The 27,301-nt window shown below is 32.3% G+C and overlaps 1 protein-coding gene across 2 annotated transcripts in view; it reads left to right on the top strand.

Moving 5' to 3' along the window:
• The window catches only part of LOC103485827 (probable E3 ubiquitin-protein ligase ARI8), a 45,055-nt gene extending 34,727 nt beyond the window's left edge, over positions 1–10,328 (top strand). Inside the window, exons 8-15 of one of the 2 annotated variants that reach the window (XM_008443547.2) lie at positions 175–282; positions 492–582; positions 982–1,071; positions 6,836–6,883; positions 8,699–8,770; positions 8,844–8,943; positions 9,047–9,176; positions 9,571–10,328. In XM_008443547.2, the coding sequence (XP_008441769.1) occupies positions 175–282; positions 492–582; positions 982–1,071; positions 6,836–6,883; positions 8,699–8,770; positions 8,844–8,943; positions 9,047–9,176; positions 9,571–9,838 (907 nt within the window). In that variant the 3' untranslated portion in view covers positions 9,839–10,328. The remainder of the gene's footprint in view (positions 1–174; positions 283–491; positions 583–981; positions 1,072–6,835; positions 6,884–8,698; positions 8,771–8,843; positions 8,944–9,046; positions 9,177–9,570) is intronic. The other variant, XM_008443548.2, reaches the window with a different exon arrangement.
• The last annotated feature ends 16,973 nt before the right edge of the window (positions 10,329–27,301 follow it).

Consider the following 27,301-nt stretch of genomic DNA (forward strand, 5'->3'; position numbering starts at 1 on the left):
ATTTATTCTTTTACATAATTATTTTACTTCTATTACATGTTCTTTTTTAATGTTTATTCATTGAAATATCTGTTCCTTACGACAAAATAAAGATTGTTGCATTACTAGACATTTTCTAGTAACATTTTAATTATATCTTTTCCAGTATTGTAAATATTCCTTTATTGATTTCAGGATATTGGCAAATTCCAAACCTTGTCCGAAGTGTAAACGACCAATTGAGAAAAATCAAGGATGCATGCATCTTACTTGCACACCACCTTGTAAATTTGAGTTCTGCTGGTAATTTTGTGCCATAAGAATCTTTAAGATGTGTTACTTCTCTTTATTATAAAGTTTGTTGTATAGCTTATCTTCCCCACAGTTGCATTGTTTTCATTGTTTTCGTTCCTGTTTGAAAATTCCCTTATTCGAAAGGAAAGTTAGCGATTTGCTAATAGTGTCTTTAGTACTTCTTTTTTTTTAAAAAACAAATTGTTTAATTTTCACAGGCTTTGCCTTGGTCCATGGTCTGATCATGGAGAGAGGACAGGTGGATTCTATGCATGTAATCGCTATGAAACTGCCAAGCAAGAGGGAGTGGTATAATTATAGACCTTATTATTCATTTATTTTGGCATGTAAACAACACTTTTCATTGACTAATTGAAAAGAGACTAATGCTCAAATCACAATGAGTTATAACTATAAAGGAGACAAGAATAGATCTTATTTATAATTCGACTATTAAGATTTTTTTGATTCTACACGTTTTCTTTACTATAGACTGTTCTCTTTCTTTACTGTAGCATGTTTTCTTGGTTTAGATATTTTGGGTTGGTCCTTTTTGTTCCTTATAATCTCGTTGTATTTCCACTCGTTACTTTGTACTTCGTTCTTTGAGCTTTAGTCTTACTCTTTATGTCAATGAAGAGGCTTGTTTCCGTTTTTTTTAAAAAAAAAAGAAATCTTGATTATGTTTTTCTCCTTTCTGTTCATCAGTATGATGATGCAGAAAAGCGAAGAGAGATGGCAAAGAATTCTCTGGAGAGGTATACACATTATTATGAAAGATGGGCTACCAACCAATCGGTATGCTTTCTTTTTCTTGCTCACCAAAGAATAATATTCCGGGAGACTTTTGAACTTTTTTTTGTTTATTGGGTGCTGGTTATTTCCTCTTCTAAAGAGTATTTTCTGTATTATTTCCTTATTTGCAATGTAATATTTCTTGATGGTATTAGAGCTGTAGAGCTAAAAGAGAAAAAAAACATTAAAACTAAAACCGGCTAGTCACTACCCTAGTCATCATCGTCATTTTTTATCATCCGTCTTTTGTGACCTATTGCCAAAGTGAACATAGATCAACTGGCATAATGTGTATACCTCACTTGACAGGTGTATGGTTTGATTTCTCCACCCAATGTTGAACTGAAACAAAAGTATCCATATGTGTTTGTGGATTGGAGAAAATCGGCTACCTTATTGGTTATAAAACTGCTCACTGAAAAGAATATAATCCTTTGCTTGCTGGTTGGGCAATCATTCACAATTAGTAGCACATTGGAACGTTCTGAGTTGCAAGCTTTCCCCTTTGTTGGAAGTTGTTTTCCTTCTCTTAGCTGTTCTTTCTGCAACGTTTATGAAGTTTGTGGATCTTTTGAAGTCTTACTCTCTTGGGGATTCTTGTGGTGTTCTGTCCTTAGATAATTTTTGAAGCCTGTAGATCTCTTGGGGATTGCATGCGATTTTCTGTTCATACATAATGTTTGAAATCTTACTCTCTCTCGTGGATCAATATTTCTAAGAGTTGTGGCGTAGCTTGAATCAAATCAAAGTCTTTAGTAATCAAAACTTCAACAGTTGTTTACAACAGAGGGTTCTTCTATTTATAGAGAATTAAATGTAAGATAGGATCCTAAAAGGATAACTAAAAGGAAGCTAAAATGTAATTAATCAAGGATTAACAAAGATTGATTTGAACTTACCAAATTATCCTAATCCTATTTGTCACTCCCAACCAGATTGTTGCTCTTACTGCTAGATTTTCTGAAGCAGAAACTTTTAGGGCTGTAAAAGTCCTTGGAGAACAAAGCTCTGAGGCCCAATGGATTCACGACTGAATTCTTTTGAAGCATTGGCAGTTGGTTAAGGACTCACTCAAAGCCTTAATTGAAGATTTTTATGAAAATGGAAGACTTAATGCTTGCGTGCAGGAAAATTACATCTGTTTAACCCAAAAGGAGGATGCTGTTCTTGTAAAGGATTTCGGACCAATTAGCCTCATGAGCTCAACGTATAAGCTAGTAGCTAAAGTTTTAGCGTAACGGTTGAAATCCGTTATAGTCCATATTATTAGCCCTTCTCAAAGTGGTTTCATAGAAGGTAGACAAATCCTTGATCCAGTGCTGATTGGAAACGAGATTTTGGAAAAATACCGATCCAAGAGGAAAAGAGGGTTGATCTTGAAAAAGCCTTCAATTGTGTGGATTGGGAGTTCTTAGAAAAAGTTTTGTACAACAAGAAATTTGATCATGAATGAATCTCTTGGATTATGGGCTGTCTAAAAAAGTCAAGATACTCCATTCTCATTAACAGTAAACCTCAGGGCCCCATTTTTGTTTCCAGAGGAATTAGGCAAGCTGATCAATTATCTCCTTTCCTATTCCTTCTAGCTAGTGAGGTCTTGGAAGCTCTTTGAACAAGCTAGTTGCAAATGGGCATTATGTTGGATTTGGGGTTGGTAAGGAGAAGGTTCACATATCTATTCTTCAATTTGTGGATGACACCCTCCTTTTTTCCAAGCAGGATGAAGGCATGTCAATAAAATTAAAGGACACAATTGTGCTTTTCGAATGGTACTCTGGGCAGAAAATTAAATGGGAGAAATCAGCCTTGTGCGGAGATAATTTGGAAGAGGATGAGCCAGTACATGGCTGAAAAGATGGGTTGCACTAAGGAAAAGATGACTTTTTTTATATTTAGGGCTTCCATTGGGGGGATACCCTAGACAAGCTTCATTTTGGCAGTGGATGATTGATAAGTGCAGAGAAAGTTAGACAAATGGAAAAGATTTAACTTGTCAAGAGGATGAAGAGCAACTTTATGTCAATTGTTTTGGCCAATCTTCCTACATACGATGTCTTTGTTTGCAATGCTGGACAATTTAGCCTCTTCTTTGGAGAGATCAATGAGAAAATTTTTCTTGGAAGGGCATTCAGGAAGTAAAATCAACCACTTGGTTTAATGGGCTACGGTTATTTGGCCTCAACATGATGGATGACTAGGCTTGGGAGGGCTCCAAAATAAGAATTTGACTCTCCTGGCCCAGTGGGGATGGAAATTTATGGAGGAAGAAGACCCTTTATGGAGGTTATTCAAAGCATTCACAGAAACTGAGAAAAGAACCGTTTAATTGGCTAATGATTGGGAAATCTAGTCATGGCTTAAAGATCCCTTAGATTAGCATCTCAAGAGTTTGGAGGAAGGTGGAGTCCTTGGCCTTTTTCAAACTTGGTAATAGCTCCAGAATTGCTTTCTGGACTGATGTGTGTGTCGATGATCTGCCCCTTTGCACTCAATACTTGCAGCTATTAAGGTTTGCACTCCTACCAAATGGATCCATTGCAGCACATTGGGATAACTCAATATCCTCTTCGTCCATAACTTTTAGAAGGCTTCTTAAAGATAATGAAATTCTGGATTTTCAAAACTTGTTTTCTCAGCTGTCAATTCGAAATGTTTCTCACAATCATGATAGAAGACTATGGTCTTTGGAAGCTTCTGGCAAATTCTTGGTCAAATCTCTCACCAGGCACCTCTCAGCTTTATTTCCTTTGAATAGAGATCTCTACAAACTTTGTGTGGAAATCTAAATGCCTGAGGAGAGTAAACATCCTTGTATGGGTTATGATTTTTGGACTTCTAAACTGGTCTTCACTCATGCAAAGAAAGTTACAAAACAACTGCCTTTCACTCTCAATATGCCCGCTGTGAAAGCAAGAAGGAGAATATTTGCAACACTTGTTCGTTTCCTGTCCATCTTCTGCTAACTGTTGGTGGAAGTTCTCCATATTTGAAGTTGCTTAGATTTTTGGAGATCCAAACCTACCGCAAGTTCTTTTGGGACCCATTTTAAAGAAAGGACCGACATTAATTTAGGCAAATTTATCAAAGGCTTGCTTGGCAGAAATTTGGTCTGAGTGGAACCAGAGGATCTTTCACGATAAAGAGATGTGCTGGTTAGATTGTTTTGACACAGCCAATCAGAATGCTGTAGCTTGGTGTATTTTATACAAAGATTTTGAAGCTTTCTCTATTCAAGAACGATGTGTCTTTTCCTAATCAATTTTCTTCTTTCTTTTCCAAAAACGACGTGTCTTTCATCTTCTTGGTCAGATCTTTTGGTTTGGGTCACCTCTGCCTTGCCCACGAAATACCCAAATTTTTTTTATTCTAGACATGTCATCTCCCTCCTTGCTTCGTAGTCACCCGTAATTAGGTCTTCAAGTTTTTTCAAATTGGTTTTCCCATGGGTATTTTCTTCTTTTTTAGAAATTTTGTGACTCCCCAATTTGTGTTCATTGTTTTCTTCGTCAAAGTGAATACCTTGAATTACATCCTTTTAAAGTTATTGCAAATGTTCTGAAAATTGCTTCACTTTTTGAGTTATCTCTCCCGGCGAACGTTAGGTTTTCTTGACATCCATCTTTATTTCTTCAAAAACTTTACGAGTGATGTACAAATTGGGCGTTCTTGAATAAGCTTCTTCGTCATAATTGTTGTAGGACCGATTCTTGAATTTTCTTACATATTTCTCGGTCTTCTCCATAACAAAAGTAATAGTTTCTGTCCAAGATTGTAGTTCCATAAATTCCATTTTTACAAATTTTGATAATTTTTTTTGTTCTTTTTTTTTTTTTAAATTTTAAGGGTTCCCCCTATTAGATGTGTGTTGTTCGGAAAAAAGCACAATTCACAAATTGTTTTCCGGTCTTCCACCGGTGGCAATCAACATTGAAAACAATATATGTGAGTTAGCAATTTGATGTAAACCAAATCAAAGAATTTTATTAATGTTCAAAAGTTGTGAGTACAAGAAGATAAATCATTAAATCATCTATTTATCCTTGAAAAGCAAACTAATCCTAATCCTAATTAATAAAAGAAACTAATCCTAATCATAATTAATAAAAGAAACTTATCTTAAAATAAAAGAAACTAATCCCAATCCTAATAAACAAATTGATGAGATTGTAGAATGCTTACGCATGATGAGATTGTAGAATGCTTACGCATGATGAGATTGTTGAACTCTAGCAACTGATGGGCAGTTCATGTGAGTTAGCAATTTTAGAAAATTCAAATGCTAATCCCTACATTATTGAAGATTCTTGTTTAAAACTTTTGTTTACCCCGGTTCAGCCAGCCCCTCAAGGAATGTCTTTGGAACATGCATTCGTCGGGTCATTACTTTATCGATTGTCATTCTGAATTTTGACAACAAATTTTTCTGGTCCTTCATCGTCTGCTTCACCAATTTTGATAGAGACAATAGTCAGTATAGGCAATCAAAAAATGAAAATTGATTAGGAAGTTCAAAGTGAAAATGATCGTTTTAAACAATTTTTCACCCTACTTTTTTGGATGAAGCTGTAAACCCTTGTTTAAAGTTTATTCATGAACAGGTCAGTGAAGATCCAGAAGAGTTTGCTCCCTCAATTCCTCAAAAAAAAAAAATCATATTTTATTAAAATTTGCAGTCTACGGATGCTGCAATTTCAACTTGGTTACCTCAGTTCAAAGTTTAGTGATTTGTTTTTGGTTATTCCCTCAAAAGAAATAATTTCATGGAGTACTAGAGGATGTGGGTTGCTTTGAAGCGATCGGTTTTAAAGAAATCGCTTCAAAATCAATGCCCATATTTGGTTTTAACTCAAGATGATAAACATTGTAATGTTTGAAAGAAATTATTAAATCTACTTGAACCTAGTTGGAAGGTAATGAAAGGCATGAGAAAGTTTAACAATCGTATTGAAGATCATGGTATTCTGAAACTGCCTCTATTCACATTGTCAAGAGTAGGAGATGTGGCTTCTCACTCATTATTTGACAGGTTATTTGTTTCTAGAAAATGGGTCAATCTTTTTTATGATTCCTTTTCTCCGAAAATAGCTTGTTTTGTTTAAACAGTAGCCCGAGCTGGTTGTTTATGTCAGTTGGAATGAAGAATTTTGTCAAGAACTGCATTAAATGGTGCAACAATTTGGACCGCAAAAGTAATCTTTTGATTTCCATCTCTTCAGCAGGAAGTGCACTATTGAAGATTTCTTTCTGTGGATTTATTTTTTGTGGAATAGTCCAAGTGCACTATTGAAGATTTCTTAAGCAGGAAGCTGCAACTTGGACATTCCTGCCTATTTTTCATCTTAAGAACCTTCATAAGTTTTGGATAAAGTGGAGCTCTTTTTGTAGCTTATCAGCTGCGTTTTTGTTTGCTTTGTCAGTTGTCCACTGTTTCATCTTGTAATTTTTAGCTTCTTTCTTTTTGGTTCTAATGTATTTTTCCATTTTCATTCCTTGAACATTTTTTCTCCTTTTTGATACATAGGTTTTTTTTTACTAAAAGAAAGGGGAAAACATTGTTCCCGATTTCAACTTCTTTCTGCTGTGATACTGATCATCTTTTAAAATCGAAGTTTTCTGTTAATTTATTTAATGCTTTCTTTGCTTGTACATAATTCTTTTTGTAGTTTCAAATTTATGATTTCTTAAAAAAGTTATGTGGAATTGAACTCATTATGTACCCACTATGCACATTTGGATTCGGTAGCATAACCATGCTTTATAACTGCAGTCCAGGCAAAAGGCACTTGCAGATCTCCATCAAATGCAGACCGTGCATGTAAGTTTATGCATTCTTGCTATTGTGGATTAGTTGGCCTATTGTTTTCTTAAATGGTTTTAAGCCTGTAATCCTTATATTTTTATTTATCTCATCCACTTCCCTGACATTTTTATTTGCCAAGGAAAAATATATCAAGTGAGTTCATGTTTTTCATTCCAAAATCATTTTTCTCAAATTTGTCCCTCAAGTTCATGTGCCAAAATTTTAAAAATTTATCCTAATGTGGTCAACATTTTGACTATTGGGAGAATGGTGAACATGAGTAACTTACCAATACTAGGATCTTCAGTCTCTGTTGGGTGGGCAGGAATTTTTTAGCTGTTAAATTTACTATATCATTAATAATGTGTACAAAAGTTTATACCATTCTCCGTGGATTAATGTTTCCAATCTGTTGACATTTTCTTTGGTGTTTTCATCTCTTAAATTATATTTATTTAGGAATGCACAAGAGATGCATGTAAATTTTATTTTTGAGAAAATCTAGGAGATGACTGATGAGGATACATTATCATTAGATTCTATTTGAACTTTATAGACTTGTACTCTGCTACCGTGATTATTGTCTATCCTGAAATTAGAAGACTATTAATTATGTTTGACACCTTTTCTGAAAGATGTCTAACCCTTCTCTCAACTTTGGTCTGCAAGCAACATTTCACAATTCTCTTCAACTATTCTTTTCAACGAAAACAACTTAAACCTTCAATTAAGAATTTTTTTTTTTTTTTTTTTGGTATTGATTCTCTTAAATTATCTCACATTACTGATGGATCTGAAAAATATGATGCAACTGCAAATATGGCATTCATCCCCTCACAAAAATTCATGAATTTTTTTTTTTAATTTTTGTACTTGTTTCATTTCTCTCGTTTCTGGTCCACCTACAGCCAAGTTTTAAGGTCTTTATTTATAATTGAGGTGATTTAGTTTAATGAAGAAAATGGACCCAATAATCTATCGACGATTTTGTTGGTGCAAGTTATTTGGGACATATGAGTTCCTCAAGTTCTTCTGCATGTTCAAATTTTTGGCTCATTTGTGGTTTAATAAAAAAAGTAAAGCTTGTAAAGGTCGACGTTTCCAGCAGAACCAGAACAATTTAATTTAATTATCTTAACCTATTCACTGCTTTATAGTTAAAGCCTAAGATTAATGGACTGGTTTCATTTTATGTGTGTGTGTAGATATATAAATTGTAGATTATTTTGATAGGAAACAACTATATGTTATTTTCATAGAATACAGCCATATGTATCAAAAAGATGAACAAAAGAACCCTAAGAGGAAACACTCTCACAAAGTCTTCTTGACTAGTGCCTTCCAGCCACTGATAATCATCAGGAGATTTGTCACTTACAAAAGGAGTTTGGAATGTGAAGAGGTCTACCTGGTTATCATATTTTGTACAAAATTTCAAAGTCAAAATGAGGAGACTTGTCTTATAAAGATCTGTCATTTCGTTGGAGCCGTAAGTGCCACAAATTAGATGTAGTAGCAAAGGCTCCCAGAGTCCTAGCATTGCCCAGTATATACCAACTGTTGTTTCGTAGTATATATCAATTAATCTTTTACCATCTCTTGCAAGTTGCAAGTATAAATACAAAGCCTACTGTATTTCAACGTTATTAATGAAATCCTACCTTTGTGAGAAAAACTTCGGAAGTGCACAGCATTTAGAAACCATTCAGTTAATGACCCAAAATAGTTTAACACGAGTTCAGAAGAAAAGGAAATTTTATCCACCCAATCTACCATTTCATCTTGTCTTGGAAATATAGTAGATATCTAACATTATTCTTGATATTGTAGCTGGAAAAGTTAAGTGACATTCAGTGCCAACCTCAATCACAGCTAAAATTCATAAGCGAAGCATGGCTACAGGTACATCGTTATGCTCTTCTCTAAATTCCTAATGTTCCTTTATTGAATCCTAACAGAAGTTGTGTGTTCTCAGATTGTTGAGTGTAGGCGAGTTCTTAAATGGACATATGCCTATGGATATTATCTACCTGAGCGTGAACATGCCAAGAGACAATTCTTTGAATACTTGCAAGGTCTGTTGTTTCTTCAAATTTTGAGATAGTATGGATCTCATTTAATCAGTTTTCATCACATGATGGATTGAATGGTGGGGATGTTGATCCATTTATCACACAGGTGAGGCTGAGTCTGGGTTGGAACGACTCCACCAATGTGCAGAAAAAGAGTTGCATGCTTACTTAAATGCTGCTGATGGCCCATCAAAAGATTTTAATGAGTTCCGTACCAAACTTGCTGGACTAACCAGGTGATTCTCCTTGCTTCAACAATTCTTTTGTTATAGTTGAATATCAAACTTTCCGAATAATATTATGAGATTGAATCTTGAATTCATAGTGTATTGTTTTTTAGCATTAAGAGGGGTAAATGCTGCATGTGAGGTTAATGCTATTGCTGTTAGTCTTAAACCATTCCCTTTGAAAGTGATTGATAAGATAATGACAGGATTTAAGGTTTTTTAGAGGTTGCAATCAGCTAGAGATATATATCTGTTTGAGAGGTAATATTACAATAGTTTGAAGACCATTGAATATTTCCACTGCTGGAAAAACTTCCCTCAAATGATCTAGTCAGCATTATTGATAGCGATACTATGTCACAACTTTTCCTATTATTGACTTTTCAAGTGATTACAATAACAGTGTAACTCGAAATTACTTCGAGAATTTAGTTCGTGCACTTGAGAACGGTTTGTCGGATGTTGATTCACACGGTACCTGCAGCAAAACAGCAAGCTCAAAGAGTACTGGTGGCTGTAGGAGTAAAGGTGGAAAAGGCAAGATGAGTGCATTCAGAGGTAGCGGTTCGAGTCGAAACATCGATGATACTGACCATTGGTCTTGTGAACATTGCACCTTTGCAAATCTTAAGTCAGCTACATTCTGCCAGATGTGCCAACAACGGCGATAACCATATTTGGCAGTTGGAAATCCAACTTAGATGATGGCTTTTGGTTACTCCCATCATCTGTTCTTGCTGGTCGGAACGTCCTTAGAGCATAATTTGGCTTTCAGAAGGAAATGACTCATTTGTTGCATTATTTCAGGTCATTGAATTCTGCACTTGCACCATTGGACCGAAGCATGGGAGTGTTTGAGAAACTAAATATCAGCTGTATATAGTTCCTACTCTTTGATTGCTTATTTGTCATTCATAGCATGTTATAACAGTATTCATATGCATGTTTACTCGTCTGACCATTTCTTGTGATAGTATATTTTACAAATACATAATACATATAAATATATAAATCTGAATCGAGAATTAGAGGCAACAGGCACTGAGTCAATAAGGTGACAATATTAACTGTTGGAAGGATGATGATTTCAATGTTCTACACCATACGTTGATTCTCGAGAAAAATTATGCATTTTTCTTATAGAACAATTTAATTCCTTAATTTGTACTACATCATGCTCATTCTCCTTTAAGCAAGCAATATTATCAAGTAAATTTGTTTTCACTATTCATGCAATTGTATTTCATTCTAATCACAACATATTTGAAACTAAATTTGTATAGCTATGTTTCATATTTTCAAAAGTTTCAAACAACTTATCATAACAAATGGGCTTTATTTTCATCTTCATTTGCTCTCACTTTCATCCCGAGTTGGCTTTATTTTCTTCTTGCATTCATAACATAACATATTTCTTTTTGCTATTTTCAGATTTTGACCCTCATTTGGTTAAATGCTTCTTGAATTGTTTCTTAACTTTGAAGTTTTTATACTTGTTTGAAAGATTGGCAACATCATCTTCATTAGAGGCATCATCATTTGTAGAGTTGTCTTCATAGAGATACTCTTTAATGTATATTTTCATCTTATGAACTTATCCTTCAAGTACTCCTTTATGACGATCACATGTGTCATGAATGAACTATGGGTTCCTCCCATGATGGTCTAGTGAGTTCTATTGCTTTTAGGTTGTCTTCGCCTTTGCTTTCTAATTCTAACTTTTTAAGAGGTTATATATTCTTTAACAAGACCTTTCGAAGTATTTATGATCTTAGTAACTTTGGATAACTTATCGGTAAAGTATATTCATTCTATCTATCTGATATGCATAATTTTAACCTATCAAAGTAGATTTTTTTTTTGTTAAGTTGAAACAATAAAGTTTATCAATAAAATAAATAACAAGAGCAATCTCAATTTCACTGCTTTGATATCAATTATTGAATTGTATGACATCCCTCTAAAAAAATTGGGTTTAATTATGACTACTATGACACTTGGTTGTGCTCATCAACCGATATATGACAAATTAACACCAATTTAACTAGTCTACTATGAAAATTTTATCTGTTATCGATGTGTGATCTCAGATTAAGGTTTAATTTCTTTCTGTTTTTTTCAATAATTTAAATTCATGGTTAAAACTTCCTATAGTTGTTTTATGGTGGACAATTGAATTATAATGATCGCTATGAGAAAATTGACGCTTTGTTAAACTCTTTTCTAGCTTTATGAGTGGACTGTAGAGAAGTAACGTTTGTGCAGGTAGTCTATCAATGGTGGGTTTATGTTTTTAGCAGTAGTATATTGATTGAATTCTATAGGTCGAAGACTTTTATCAAAAAACATGTAGTCTATTAGTTATAGAGTGTAAAAAATACAAAAATGCCATAAATTTTGACCTAAAGGTTTTAGCTTCAATTCCTAACTTTGACGTTTTTTTTTCTTTCTATTTGATATTTCTTAAATTATTTTTTTTTCCCTTATTAACTTTTCATATTTATATGTTTATTATTGGTTAATTTACATAAGTATAATAAAACATAAAAATATTTAGACTTGTGTAACAAAAAATTAAAGTCCATGAAGCCACTACTGCTTTTTCATAAATTCCAGATTTGTTTTTTGTTGTTTTCTAATATTGGCAACCATTATGTTCACTTCACTTCTTTTTCTTCTCTTTGTGATTTATTCTTATCCACCCCATATTATTAATTTCTTCATATCATTACATCTTCTTCATATTCCCATTTGTTTTTGTTTGTGATTTTTTCTTTTCCTCTTCCAAAATTTCTTTCTTGTTCATCTCTCATATGTTTTTTTTTTCTTCTTGGCACAAGATTTAAATGATATTTTTAGGATTTAAATGATCGTGTACCAATATCTAGACGATCAATTATCTATGTCAGATAGAGATAGATCACTATCACTAGTGGATCATTTAAATTTGGTATAAGATCGTTTAAACTGGATATAAGATCGTTTAGACTAGGTACAAGATCATTTAGACTGGTACAAGGGTACAAGATCGTTTAGATAGATACAAGATCGTTTAGATTGGTTCAAGATCGTTTAGATAGGTAGAAGGTCATTTAGATAGGTACAAGATTGTTTACACTAGGTATAAGATCATTTAGATTAGGTACAAGATCGCTTAGACAAAATACAAGATTGTAGGTACAAGATCGTTTAGAGTAGGTATAAAATCGTTTTTAATCGTTTTTCACACGTGTGTCGTCAAAGGGTATTTTTGTTATTTCACGTTGTGTGCTTGTGGATTTTTTCCTTTTTCAAAATTGTTCTATATGGTGTAAATACTTTCACGCTTTATTCTTCCCTTCTTTATTAATTTTTCATGTATATGTTTAAAATTTTTAATTTTTCTTTTAATTTTTTTGTTCTATTAATTTTTCTTAATTATATGTTCAATTTAATTTTAAAATTTAAATTTTCAATATTTAAATTAGTATATTATTGATTAATTTACATATATAGAACAAAACTAAAAAAATATTTACGGCTCATATAACAAAATAAAAAAAAATCCATGAACCTCGCATAATTTGAGTTAATTTTTTCATAAATTTTAGATTTGTCTTTCTAGAATTTCTTCATCTCCTTTTCCAGAATTTATTCCTTCTTCATCATCTCTCATCCTTAGTGTCATCTTTTTCATAAAGACAATATTTTAATTAAAAAATATACTTTTATATTGTAATGTATCACCATACATTATACTAATTTTCAAAGTACATGTGAACATTTTTGTGAGGCCTAGATCCGAAAAAGAGAGTCCTGTTGAAAAGAAGCGTTAAAGAAAGAAATGACCCTTCTAAATGGAAAATAAGGAAAAGAGAAAAGCAGTTGTATGCTAGAATAAGTTTGGAGAAGCAGTGTAGTATTGAAAGATTGAAGGCATTAGGAGCTATAACCTTCGATGGAACCATGGATCCAACTGATGCAAAGAGGTGGCCAAACTTAATGGAGAAATGTTTTATGGTGATGGATTGCCCTGAAGAGATAAAGGTAAAGCTGGCAATATTCTTGCTAGAAGTAGGTGCTGAAGACTGGTCGACCTTGTATGCGGTGAGAGTGGAGGGTTGGATTTGGTTACTTAGGAAGGATTTCGAAGAGGAATGTGGGAGAAGTTTTACCTTTGTTCGTTCATTGATGAGAAAATAAGAGAATTCCTAAGCTAGGTGCAAGGTGAGATCACCGTCGCAGACTATAAGAAGTTCATCGAGTTGGCGAAGTATGTGGTAGCCTTTATAGTGGACGAAGAAGATAAATGTAAGAATTTTGAAGGTAGAATAAGTTTGGAGAAGCAGTGTAGTATTGAAAGATTGAAGGCATTAGGAGCTATAACCTTCGATGGAACCATGGATCCAACTGATGCAAAGAGGTGGCCAAACTTAATGGAGAAATGTTTTATGGTGATGGATTGCCTTGAAGAGATAAAGGTAAAGCTGGCAATATTCTTGCTAGAAGTAGGTGCTGAAGACTGGTCGACCTTGTATGCGGTGAGAGTGGAGGGTTGGATTTGGTTACTTAGGAAGGATTTCGAAGAGGAATGTGGGAGAAGTTTTACCTTTGTTCGTTCATTGATGAGAAAATAAGAGAATTCCTAAGCTAGGTGCAAGGTGAGATCACCGTCGCAGACTATAAGAAGTTCATCGAGTTGGCGAAGTATGCGGTAGCCTTTATAGTGGACGAAGAAGATAAATGTAAGAATTTTGAAGGTAGCCTAAGGACAGTCATTCATACCTTATTGACAGCGAGTGAATTGGTCAGATTATTCTAAGTTGGTTGAATCGGGCGTGCGAGTGAAAAAATCTCTGGTTAAGGGAGATGACGAGAAAATTTCAGAGTTGAAGGAGCCAAGCTTGAAGACAAGTAGAAAGGAAGAAAAGGAAAAAGGCAGAGAAGCAAGTAAACAGAATCAATCGTATTTTAGCCAAGGATCGTATCGGACTGATGATCGTAGCAACAAGAATTGAAGTCTGGCAAGAAGGAGTGAGTGTTTGCTATCTATTGCAAGGAGAAGACTGGTGAGGAAGAGTTGAGCATTCCAAGAAGAAAAGTTTAACGTTTCAAAGGAGACATATAATCTTAAGTTAAGCATTCCAAGAAGATAATTTAAGAGTTCCAAGGAAAGTAATTAATTCAAAGTTGACCATTGGTGACGTGTCGAGTTCCAATTGGTTGCATGACACAACAATCAAGTAAGTTGACGTGTGTAAATTTATAATTCGAAATTGGCGGGTAAATAGAGGGACTATCCAAAAGAATTAGTATAAGTAGGAGTGAAGACAACAAGAAGAGTGTTGTTACTCAGAAAAGCTGTCAAGAAAGTTTAAGAGCTAAGCTGTTGTTGGAAAAGCCAAGTAAGAAGAAAAGAGAAGAGAGCTAGGTGCTCTGGAAAGAAGAAAATCGAGAGTTTTCATTAGTGACCTTTCTAAGCAAAATAAGTATTTCATGAGTGATTTTATAAGTATTTGTGAGTGATTTTCTTAAAGAAATGAATTTGAATGTATTCCATCTGAGTCTGTGGTTATGGATAACGCGTTATGTATATCTACTTATGTATTGTTGTATTGATATGGTGGTTTCTATTTGAAAAGAGAAAACTGTTTTATATGTGATGATTGTGATGTTTATAGGTAAACCATTAGTCTTATTCCTATCAAATGTGCAGTTGTTATGTGGTGTGTGTAAAGGCATTGTGTGAACAACCTATGCAACAAAAAAGAGGAATTAGGAAAACTCTTGGACGTTGTGGATGGAGTGAACATCACAGTAGTCTACACGCAGGATGCTGGCGAGAGTGAATCGTAGTAGTCTTGGCGTGAGGAACATTCTAGTTCTTGATAGAAAGTAATAAGAAGCTAATGTGTGATTTGAAAAAAGAGGCGCGATGAGCCTTTATTTATGAGAGAAAAATGAATTTATGTGTTTGTATTGTATTCCTCAAGAGGTTTTTTAAAAGTTTCACTCAATAAGTATTTGACTTACGTATTTAGTTTCCCCTTCCCCAAGTGTTCAGGTCTAAAGTAAAGTAAAGAAGGATAAGATGAGTCATTACGCGGGAAAGCTGATCAAGTTATCCGTTTTCGGATGTTTCAAAGTTATTAAATTTAAAGAGGATTGCATCCCAGTTTTTTGTAAGGGATAAGCCTTTGTCCTAAGATGGATTGCTAGGCGATCAAGGAGGAAGAGTAGGAAGGAGTAATTATACTCCTAAACACCTTGAGCGTGGAGGGCAACATCTGAGTTTTGTGAAAGTTAGGCGAGGTGTTCAAAGCTTAAGATTTACCTTTGTACTACACGAGAAAGGAAAATGTAATTGTAAAGCATTGAATCGAGTAATAAAAGTAAAGTTGTATCTTTCTATTTTGTTGTGATGCATTGCGCTTATCGCTTAGTAGTTAAAGAGTTTAAGTTGAGCTAAGTATTGAAGGCTAAGTGCGATAAAGCTAAGTTTAAAAGAGTTAATTGTTTAACTTATTTTCCACTACATTGTGTTGAGGAAGTGTCTTGAGTTTAAGGTTGAAATTGGGCGTTGAGGCTGGTTTAAGAGTTATTCCACTCATTAGGCGCTCAACGTTTATCCCGCAGTGTGATTCACATTGAATGTTTAGGCAGAACATCTTTACTTGGTCGCATAACGTGACATTTGAAGTGAGGCGTGACAATTTCAAATTACAACAAATATATATATACCTCATTATCCTTTACGAGCTAGGAAGGGAACCTAATAGACCTATAGATAAAAAGCTACAATGATATGACATTAATTTACTAAACTCATTAGCCACATTAATGAATATTAATTAACTACGTGTGCACTCTACTAAAGACTCACAGTTGAACTTTTATCACTGTAGATATATTTTTTATGTCCACGGATATAGATCAATAACAGTAAGTTAGTTCATCATAAGTGTTCGTAACACTAGCTGGGTCAAATTATCGTTTTACCCTCAGGCTACTTCTAGTCTTTAAATAGCAATGCTCCTCTAATGAACAACTTGTTTATAATCCAACCACCAAATTGAAACCTCTTTTTTTGCTATAGAGAAGGTAGAGCCCTTTGTTAATGTCCTGAAGATATTATTTTAAGGGAACACTTATCTACTTACTTTAAAGTTAGAATGGAGTGAATTCCATCTTGTGTGATTATGTTCTCAGCTCGCCACTTGATCTTGTCCCCAAAATAATAAGCATATTAAGTCAAAGGACAATCCTCACGAACAAGAGCCATAATACACTCAAGATTAAGACGAAGTTACCTAGATTATCCTAATGAAATAGAAACTTAACTAGTTAACGGAGTTACATCTAGTGGTTATCATTTCATGGTCTGGTCTTATGCAAACTCATTGTATAAGATACCCTTGCTCACATGTCATCTACACGAACATGTTGGATGATTGCGTCTGTATCAAATACAAAGTGGGTCATATCTATAGATTTACCAGATAAGGTACCCAACCTTATTCCCATACTTAGACCACTTAAGTTGTATCTCATACGTTAATCTCTCTATGTCTATACATGTTCAAGGCTTATCAAACAACTTAGGATATATTAATTTATTGAATTTAGGTTATTGAGGCAAAACTAATAATATAATTAATAATGCTTTATTGAAAATATAATAATAAAAATTTATTAATAGCAGTCAATAGATTACATTTACTATCTATGAGCTTTAGAACATAAAACCCAAAAAACTCATTCTTGGACTAAAACTCTAGTCTACATGTAGTTCATTGGATGCACATATCTCACTTGCCCTAGATTACCTAATGTATATATCTCGCAAACCTAGACTTTCTAGATGACTCTAAAACACTTTAGCAATGAGAGTCTTTATAAATGGATCAACAATTTTGTGCTTCGAAGCGATCTTGGTTACGATCACATCCCTTCGTTGCACAATCTTCTGTATCAGCTAATACTTCCTCTCTATGTGTTTTCCTCGTTTATGGCTGCCATGTTCTTTAAAATTGGCTACTTCCCTATAGTTGTCACAATATTAAGTGATGGGCAAGTTTATGTTTGGAACAACTTCCAAATCATGCAAGAACATACTAAGCCAAACTGCTTCTTTTGCTGTTTTACAAACAGCGATGTACTCAGCCTCTATAGTAGAATCTGCAATGTATCCTTGTTTCATGCTACGCCATGCCACAACTTCCTCTTTTAGGGTGAACACTTATCCCGACATAGATCTCCTAGAATCTTTATTGGTTTGAAAATCAGAGTCAGTGTATTCTGTAAAGATCAAATGCTTAGCTCTATACACAAGCATGTAGTCTCTCCTAAGATACTTAAGGATAATTTTAAGTGTCGTCCAATAGTCTAACCCAAAGTTAGACTGATACATACTGACTATTTCCACTACATAACAAATGTCTGGCATAGTGTAGAGCATAAAATACACGTGAGAATACATCTCATATCTTTAACTTCTTGAGGTGTCTTAGAACATTGTTCCTTAGACAAGTGAACGTCGTATCTAAAAGGTAATAAATCCACAAGTGAACGTCGTATCTAAAAGGTAATAAATCCTTCTTAGAGTTCTGCATCGAATATCGAACCAATATTTTAGTGATATAGGTTACTTAAGACAGTGTTAGCGTTTTATTCTTACGATCCCTTATAATTTGGATCCTAAGAACATATTGTACCTCTTCCAAATCTTTCATTTAGAATTGAGCTGCTAGTCAAGTTTTAACATCAGTTAAGTATCCTACATCATTCCTAATGAGAAGGATATCGTCCACACATAAAGTAAAAAGATACCTATTTTACCTTTGTTGATTTTCTTGTATGCATAAGGTTCATCAACGTTTTGGTCAAAACTGTAAGATTTGATCGCAATATCGAACCTAATGTTCCAAGATTTGGATGCTTGTTTCAACCCACTAATGGATCGATTCAGCTTGCAAACTTTTTGCTCCTGACTTTGGGTTATGAACCCTTCGGATTGAGGCATAAAGATACTCTTTTCAAGATTGTCATTTAGAAAAGCAGTCTTGACAACTATTTTTCATATTTCATAATCATAAAATGTGGCAATGGACAAGAGAATCTTTATGGACTTACATAATAACAGGGGAAAATGTTTTCCTATAGTCAACCCCTTCCTTTTGGGTATACCCTTTGGCTACAAGCCTAGCTTGAAGGTGTATACCTTCCCAGCTGAATCTCTCTTCCATTTGCACCCTATAAGTTTCATCCCTTCAGGTAGATATACAAACTCTCACACTGAATTGAAGCATAGACTCCATTTCAAGGTCCACGGCTTTGACCCATTAGTCATTGTCAACATCATTCATTGCCTGTTATAGGATAATGGATCCTCGATGCATTCATCTGGTATGAAAACCTAAGTTTCAGTCAAACATAAGTAACGGTTAGGTTATGATACAATCTTCCCATTGCATCGAGGCATTCTCAACGTTGAGAAGGAGACTAACCTGATGTGTTAGTTTCATTAACTCTTGATGAAGGACCCAACTTCATCAACAACTCTTGTTGATTCATCAGTAGCTTCATTTAGTACTAATTTACTTTGTAGTTTATGATTTCTCATGTGGTCTTCTTCTAAGAAAGTAGCATTTGTCCATACAAACACTTTGTTTTCTTATGGATCAAAGAATAAAGCACCTCTCGTTTCTTTAGAGTAACCAACAAATTGGCATAATCATGAACGAGGTTCCAATTTCTTGAAATTTATCACTAACACGTGTGTTGGACAACCCCAGATTTTGAAGTAACTTAAACTAGGTTTACGACCTCTCCATAACTCGAAAGGTGTTTCATAAACACTCTTCAAGGAACATTGTTCAAGATATGAACTACAATCTCTACTACATACCCCTAAAACGAATTAGACAATTAAGTATAGCTCATCATTGAACGAACCATGTTTAACAGGGTTCTACTTCTCCTTTCTAATACACCATTTTGTTGTGGTGTACTAGGTGTTGAGAGTTGGGATTGAATTTCATGTTTTATCATATAGTCCTAGAATCGTAAATCTACGTACTCTCCATCTCAATCGGGTCGAAGTATTTTAATCTTTTTGTTTAATAGATTTTTAACTTTAACTTTATACTTCTTTTTTTTCAAGAGCTTCATACTTATGCTTCATTAGGTATAAATAACTATATCTTGAATGATCATCTATAAAAGAGATGAAGTATTCAAAACCTCCTCAAGCTTTTACATTCATCGGACCACAGTGGTTTGAATTTATAAGTTCTAGGGACTATTTGGCTCTATAACCTTTTCTAGTAAAAGGTCTTTTAGTCATTTTTCCTTCAAGACAATATTCACATGGAGGTAATGACTCATATCTTCCAACTTATTTAGAAGTCCATTCTTTACCAATTGTTCGATCCGATCGAGGTTAATGTGACCTAATTTTAAATGCCAAAGATAAGTATTGTTATTTGGAGAAATTCTTTGCCTTTTATTTTGAGTATTTGTACTTTTAAACATCTCATGATATAAAATTGCTTTCACTTTGTTAGGTCTTAATAGGTATAAGTTGTTTTCTAACTTAGCAGAATAAATACGTACACCATTCTTAAACGTGTTTAATAGCCTCTTGCTAGATTTGAATGGATGGTTGACCAAACATCTCTTTGAGGGAGTCAATGATGTGATATGCAGTGACCATGGTCAAGTGTTTCTTGCTTAAAATGTCAGACATACTAGCTAAGATGTAGACGTGGACCTTGTTGTTGGCCTTTGTCCAACGATCACATGCATCCCTGACAGTTTGGGACATTTCTCTCATGAATTGAGACAATCTCAACTAATTACTAATACTAGAATAATTCTTCTTCCTATAGTTTCTAACTACCGTTGTTCGGTCAAGGATTCATTAACCAACTTAATTCATCTCCTAAGTGTGACCCTACCATTTTTTAGATCTTAGAGGTACGCTTCAACAGTCTACCGTTCGGAAAGACAACTGTATCCATTTATGCAATTTTGTGTTTTCTGACTTCAATGGTTAGACCCTCCGAAGAGATGGTCACTCTAGGATGTCACGTAGGTGGATCATAGAAATCTCACAGTGCAACCTAATAGAGGAGACTGTAGGATTGCGTTGACATGTGTCCTTTTCCCACTTACTCATTTTCCCTATTCACCTTGTTATTGACCCATACAAACACTTTTTTTCTAAGGGAGGTCACACTCAAGATGACATGAATTTGAGTATGAATCTCACATGTGAGCTCTTAAGGATGAGAGAGCTAAAAATTGATATATCATATATACCATTTTCTCCCACTAAAATGTTTTATTAATTTAGGATTTGTTGTACTTAGTTAAATTCCGGCTAAATGAATCTAACTAAGTCTATTTTTATTATAACTCTCATAATAAAACTTTACTCTAAAGTTTCTAGGTGTATTAAACCATTTAATTTACGTAGTGACATCTTATTAATATGAATAAGGTTAATTCAACGCCGGTTTTAAGCTAGTTCCCAAGTAGGAGGTGTTCCGTAAACTGTCAACTTAAGTACCTCCAGCCTTAGGAACTTTACTGGTGGAGTTTCTTTATAACCTTAAATCCTATTTGTTCTACTTAGTTTCGTTGAACTAAAATAAGATTTAATTCTAATCCTATTAGACTTAATGTGGTCTTAGGTCTATTTAACTTTAAATAATTTAAAATTAAAACAAATAAATCCTAAGATCCTATGTTTGCATGCAACTCTTTATTATAGGTTGACACTTTCTAATTATAAATTTAGTAACTAGTATAAAATTAATTAATTAGGCCTACGATGCATACTATGGTTTAATTAATTAAAATCAAATTATAACTAAATAATAAATCATATTACATACAAAACATTACATTAATATAACAATTATATTAAATTATGAATTTAATATGCTAAATGCAAATTGATTTTCATTTTAATTAATATAACACTTATATAAAAAAAATAAGAAAATCAATCAATCATAAACAAGACATTAATTTTAAATATAACAAATTATATTTAACTAAGTAATGTCATGCATAATGCTTATTCAATTTTATATATTGAAAATATCAATATACTTTAAATTACTCATGAAATTCATAGTCATGCATTAATACCATACATTATCACACTTATAATATATAAAAATGCACGAACATGCTTAACATAAGGTGAGATTTATCTAAATGATATCCATAAAGCATTTAAATAACAATTGAACCTGTAAAATTGGTCCCTAAGATAAAACTAAGCAAAAATTACATTAATTAAGCTTTAAAATATCCTAAAAGAGCTTTCAAAGCTCCAAAATCAATCTCAAACCCTCCAAAATGCTTCAAATCGGGCCCAAAAACCTTGAATCAACCCAAAATTAAGCTAAATTGGTCCATTAGAGTTGAACCGCGTCTCCTAGACCATGAACAAGGCCAAATCGAAGCCGACCACACGAACTTGGCCGACCGAAGCCAAACTGCGTGAACTGATTTTAAGCCACATTCAAGCCGCCAGCCGCGCCTTCTGATGCTTGCGAACGTTAGCCCTTCTTCAACCTCTAGCTATTGAAGTTTTTTTTTTCAAGTCTCAATTTCTATGTAGTGGCGAAAAACACAAATTGGAGCCATTCTGGTAGTCCAATTGGAACAAATTTTGTATCATTTTTCACAGAAAAATATTCAAAATCCAATTTTGGACTCTAAACTACAAGATTTACAATATAAGATGCCAAAAAATGTAGGGGCCTTTACAAATGATCAAATAAAAAATGTGAATCTGTGGCCAAATTTTACAAAAAATATTCAATTACAAACCACATTCACAATACAAAGATCCCACAAACTAATGCAAATTTTTTTAGATTTTCAATTAAAAATTGAGATAGCTTTCATACCAATTGAAGGGATAAGAGGCCTATACAGCATAATAAATTTAAACATAACCTAAACTCAATTTAATTTGGAAAATTAAAAATAACAATACATTGGAAAAATAACTAATTTTCTATGGCTAAGCATGCTTTAAAAGAATACAAAGAACATGAAGGTACGTACTCGCGTTGACAACTCTGTATCTACAATCTTTGTTTGTGGGACCAAAATTGGAGAAAGAGAATTTTGGGAGAAATTTTTGTTTAAGAGAATAAACAAAGTTACCTAGAAGCCCTTGTGTTAACTTCCATACCTTATCTCCCACTTCTTCCTCTCTTCGAGAGGGAGTTAGAGTGATTTTAGGATACGTACTAGAACTACCCACATTACCTATTAATTTAATTTAAATTAAATTAAATTAATAATAAAATAAATAAATAATTTAATTTAATTTATATAATCAATTAAATTAATATTAATTAAATCATATTTAATTAATATTTCATTTAAATACGATTTAAATAAATATCTCTCACATAACTGATAGTTTTAATTTCACTAAATCAATTTGATTAAATAAATCTAAACTAAACTATTAATTAATACTCCTATTAATTAATGGGATTTTTAAAAAAATATAACAAAACGACAAAATATTTACACTATATAGAACAATTTTGAAAACGGAAAAAGCCCACATGCCCACTGTGGAAAATACCAAAAATGTCTCGTCAACCATGTCGTCAACAACGCGCGCGTAACATATTTGATACACGATCATTTAGATATGACTATTGTTTGGTATACGATCGTTTACATTTGGCTACAATTTATTTTTCAATTATATCGTTTAATTTTATCACAAGATCATTTAATTTGGTTATGTTTATATTTGGTTACACAATCGTTTAGATTTTACTCAAATTTTGGTAAACGATCGTTTAGATTTGGCTAAACGATTTTTTTGTTAATTCTTTTGGTATACGATCGTTTAGATTTGTCTACACGATGATTTATTTTTTTTACACGATCGTTTACTTTTTTTTACATGATTGTTTACATTTAGCTACTTCAATCTAAATGATTTTATTCAAAATTCTTTATACACGATCTTTTAAATTTTGCTATTTTTTGTACACGGTCATTTAGATTTCGTAACTCAAATTTAAGCGACTTAAAAAAAAAGGAAAAGAAGATTCTTTATACACAATTTTTTAGATTTTTCTATTTTTTGTACACGGTCGTTTAGATTTGGTTATCCAAATTTAAACAACGTAAAAAAAGAAGTGGAAAAGAAAAAATACATGGAAAGAAATCGCAGCAGAAAAAAAGAAGAGGAGGAAGACGAAAGAAATCGCAACGAGGAGGAGAAGAAAGATAGATTGGTATATCTGGAATATTTAATGACTAACATCATGTAATTTGTTATATGAGCCGTAAATAGTTTGGTATTTTATTTTATTTATGAAAATTATCCTTAATTAATTTTTAAATTAAATATCTTATATTTAATTTAATCCAAATTTGAATTATATTCAAATATAAATTTATCTCATAGCTTGTAAATTTTAATCTATAGTTTTAGTATAAATCTAATTTATATTAAATTAATATTTGAACTCATTCAAATATTTTATTCTCATAGATTAATTTTGAATTATATTCAAAATTAAATTTTTTTATCCACACATGAACATGGTTGATAAGACACAAAATGAACACAATTTCACACCAAATAGAGCACAAACGGAAACACAAAATTGATTTTGAAAACAAGAAAAATCAGACTTCATAGAATCTTAACAAGGTGATAAACTAGAAGAAAAAAATCCAACAAATTCTCTGCCCTCCAATAAATAGACAAGTAGAACATAAATCAAACGGGAAATGATTTTGAAAATGAAAAAAATCGAGGTACAGAGAAAGAACAAACTTCAAGAAAAAATCGAACAAAAACTGTTAAATAGAAAGTTGGATTTGACAAAATCTCCCAATGACTGAAGTTGAAAAATCTCCAAATGAAGAAGCCTCTAGAAAAACAATTTCTACCTAAATCAAATAATATCTTCTTAATTTTAGGGCCGCTTGTTGAAGGAAGTTGAAGAAAAGTTGTAACACGTTGAATCAAAAACGAAGGAGAAAAAGATTGAATCTAATCTTAATACTAACAGGATTTTAGTCGCTGAAAGATTACTGTCATACATTTTCGATACTTAAAATGTTGATGACACATGAATGCAAACTTAGTTTCCTACCTATAGTAAGTTCTCTTTAAATATTTTGGGGGACTAACAACTAAAGGTTTTGTGTTTAATTTATAAATTTGTTCAATGTAGTTGAATCAAAATTAAATTTTTGCATGCAACTCATGATTATTTTGATATTATTGTTTTGAATAGGAAGTTGGACTCTTGCTACACTTTTCCATATTCTTACTTTCGGTTTTTGACAATCTGCATCACATGGGTCGTTTCATGTATACACTAAAAAAACCCACATTTTGAAAACCACTGTTTAATATTGTTTTAACTGTATTGATGCATGTATACACATGATTATAATGATTCTAATTTAAGCCTTCTAATTTATAGACATTAAGGAAGTTAATTGGAACCAAGGTTTTGGGGTATTTTCCACGGAGTAAAATTATTAAATTATACTAAGTGCTAAAATATAGATTTTTGTTAGAAAGTATTGTTTTAGTCAATTTTCTAACACCACTAATATTTAATATAAATTTTATTGATCTTCGTAAAGGAAATCCTTAGTTTATTGTTGTTCATACCCATATTAAAGTTGTATGGATATATTTAAGTAACAAAAAACTCATCTAAGAAAACGACATATAAAAATAATCTTCCTTGGTATTGAGGGTTTTCTATATCCAAACAATGTTGAATAATGTGTCCAAAATGAGTTCATTACGCATGCATTTGAGGATTGTCCAAAAAAGAAACATCTATAATTATAAATATACATATATATTTTTTGTTTCTTTTTTTTTTTTTCAAAAACAAAATACTATTATTATAAGAACCTAAAACAATATATAGTTCTAAATTTGTAGGTAAGGAAATCTATGGACAGATAAAGAGATGGTGCTTTACAAATGGAGGCATGGACACTGACAAGGGGAAGAACCAACGATCATTTCTGTCGTTTTATCTTCAATAACTACTTTGTCAACCACATTTTTAATGACACGCCCAACTACACAAAGCCGGTGACTTGTTTATTGTATTATCACATTCAAATCTATCGCCATCTTTAAATCAAATATTAGTTTATCTTTGAATTTTCAAGCATACGTCTATACTTTTATCTTTGAAATTAATTGTTACTTTTATAATAAATTAATTTCAACCGAATTCATGCCTTATTTGAAACCCTATTTTATTTTTTGTTTTTTACTCTTCAAAATTTACCTATGAATATTTTTAATCAACTCCTATGAACCGTTTGGATCGGGAAAATTGATATGGATATAAGATTGTTGAAATTGAGGATGTTATATTTAGTGGTGCATTAAAAAGTTATTAAGAATATATAGTAATAAATCCTTTTATATTTCATTTGTAAAATTAATCGAAAAAACTCTATAAAATTTTAATATACTAATCGATAAATAATAAATCCAATTCAAAATTGCAAGAGAACTAATTATTTAACCATCAAATAATAATATTAATTAAATTATTCATTACAAGTATCTATATGAGTAGTTTGATGAGATAAATTTAAAGAATTTGTATAATTATGATGTATTAATCAATAACATTAATTTTATTGGATTCTAATTAATGAATGATACACTAATTGTAATTATCAATTAATAATCTCATATTGATCATTAACTAACTATAAATATAATTAATTGATTATTAGATAGTTTTATTGCATACGTTCTTTATGGTTTATTAAAAAATAAGTATAAGTATATATGAATGTATATATTAAGAAAACTTTCACAAATATAACAAATCGGTAAAATATTTACGGTCCGTATAACAAAGTCCATAAAGTTAGACATTTTTTAAATATTTCGGATTTGGTTCTTCCGCCTTTTTTCCCTCATTTTCTGTTACATCGTCGTTCTTTTTTTTTTCTTTTCTTTCATGTTTGTCTGTTCCATCATCTGTTTCTTTTCTTTTTTTTTCCAAACTATTATTTGGTTCATCATGTATTGTTTTTCTTCATTCTTATTGGGTTGTTCAAGATCATGTAATAAATATAAAAACTTTTTTTTCTTTTTTTCCATCTTCGTTTGTTTCTTCTTTTTTTTTTTTCAAACTTTCTTATTTGATTATTCAAGATCGTGTAATAAATATAAAAGACTGGAAAAAATGACAATTTGGGTAGCCAAATCTAAATGATCATGTACAAAGAATCTTAAAAAAATTGTTTAGTTGGGGTAGCCAAATCTAAACGATCGTGTACAAAAAAAATAAATAAATAAACGATCCCGTACAAAAAAATCTTTAAAAAAATTGTTTAGTTAATCTGAACGAACGTGTACCAAATCTTGAAAAAAAAATCGTTTGATCATGTATCAAATCTTAGAAAAACAATCGCACCAAATCTAAACGATCGTATACAGAGAATTTAAAAAATAAGCTATGTTAGATTTGACTTCGTGTAACTAAATCTAAACAACCAAATCTAAATGATCATGTACCAAACAATAGTTACATATAAACGATCGTGTACCAAATATATTACACGTGTTGTTGATGGAGCATTTTTTGCATTTTTCACTGCGGGTCTGTAGGTTTTTTTCGTTTTCAAAATTGTTCTATATAGTGTAAATATTTTGCTGCTTTGTTATATTTTTGAAAAGATCCCCAAAAAAATGTATAGAGTTTGTTTTTAAGAAATTATAAAGCATAGATTATTGTGAGACATAGAAAATAGGTTAAATTAACAGATGAAAGATAAAATAATAATAATAATAATAATAACAACAACGACAACAACAACAACATCAGTGATCATAATAATAATATCAACAATAGTAGCAAATAATAATAAAAATATTTTTTTCAAAAATATAACAAAACTCGAAAATATTTACATTGTATATAACAAGTTTGAAAAAGGAAAAACCCCAAAAGCCCACAACGTCAAATAACAAAAATACTTCGAGATTAATTGATCACACATGCGTGAAAGAATGATTTTGTACCCGGTCTAAACAATCTTATACCAAGTCTAAACGATCTTGTACCCTAGTCTAAAATAATTTTCTACCC

The sequence above is a fragment of the Cucumis melo genome, chromosome 5, assembly GCF_025177605.1.
Source record: "Cucumis melo cultivar AY chromosome 5, USDA_Cmelo_AY_1.0, whole genome shotgun sequence".
In the NCBI taxonomy this organism is placed as follows: domain Eukaryota; kingdom Viridiplantae; phylum Streptophyta; class Magnoliopsida; order Cucurbitales; family Cucurbitaceae; genus Cucumis; species Cucumis melo.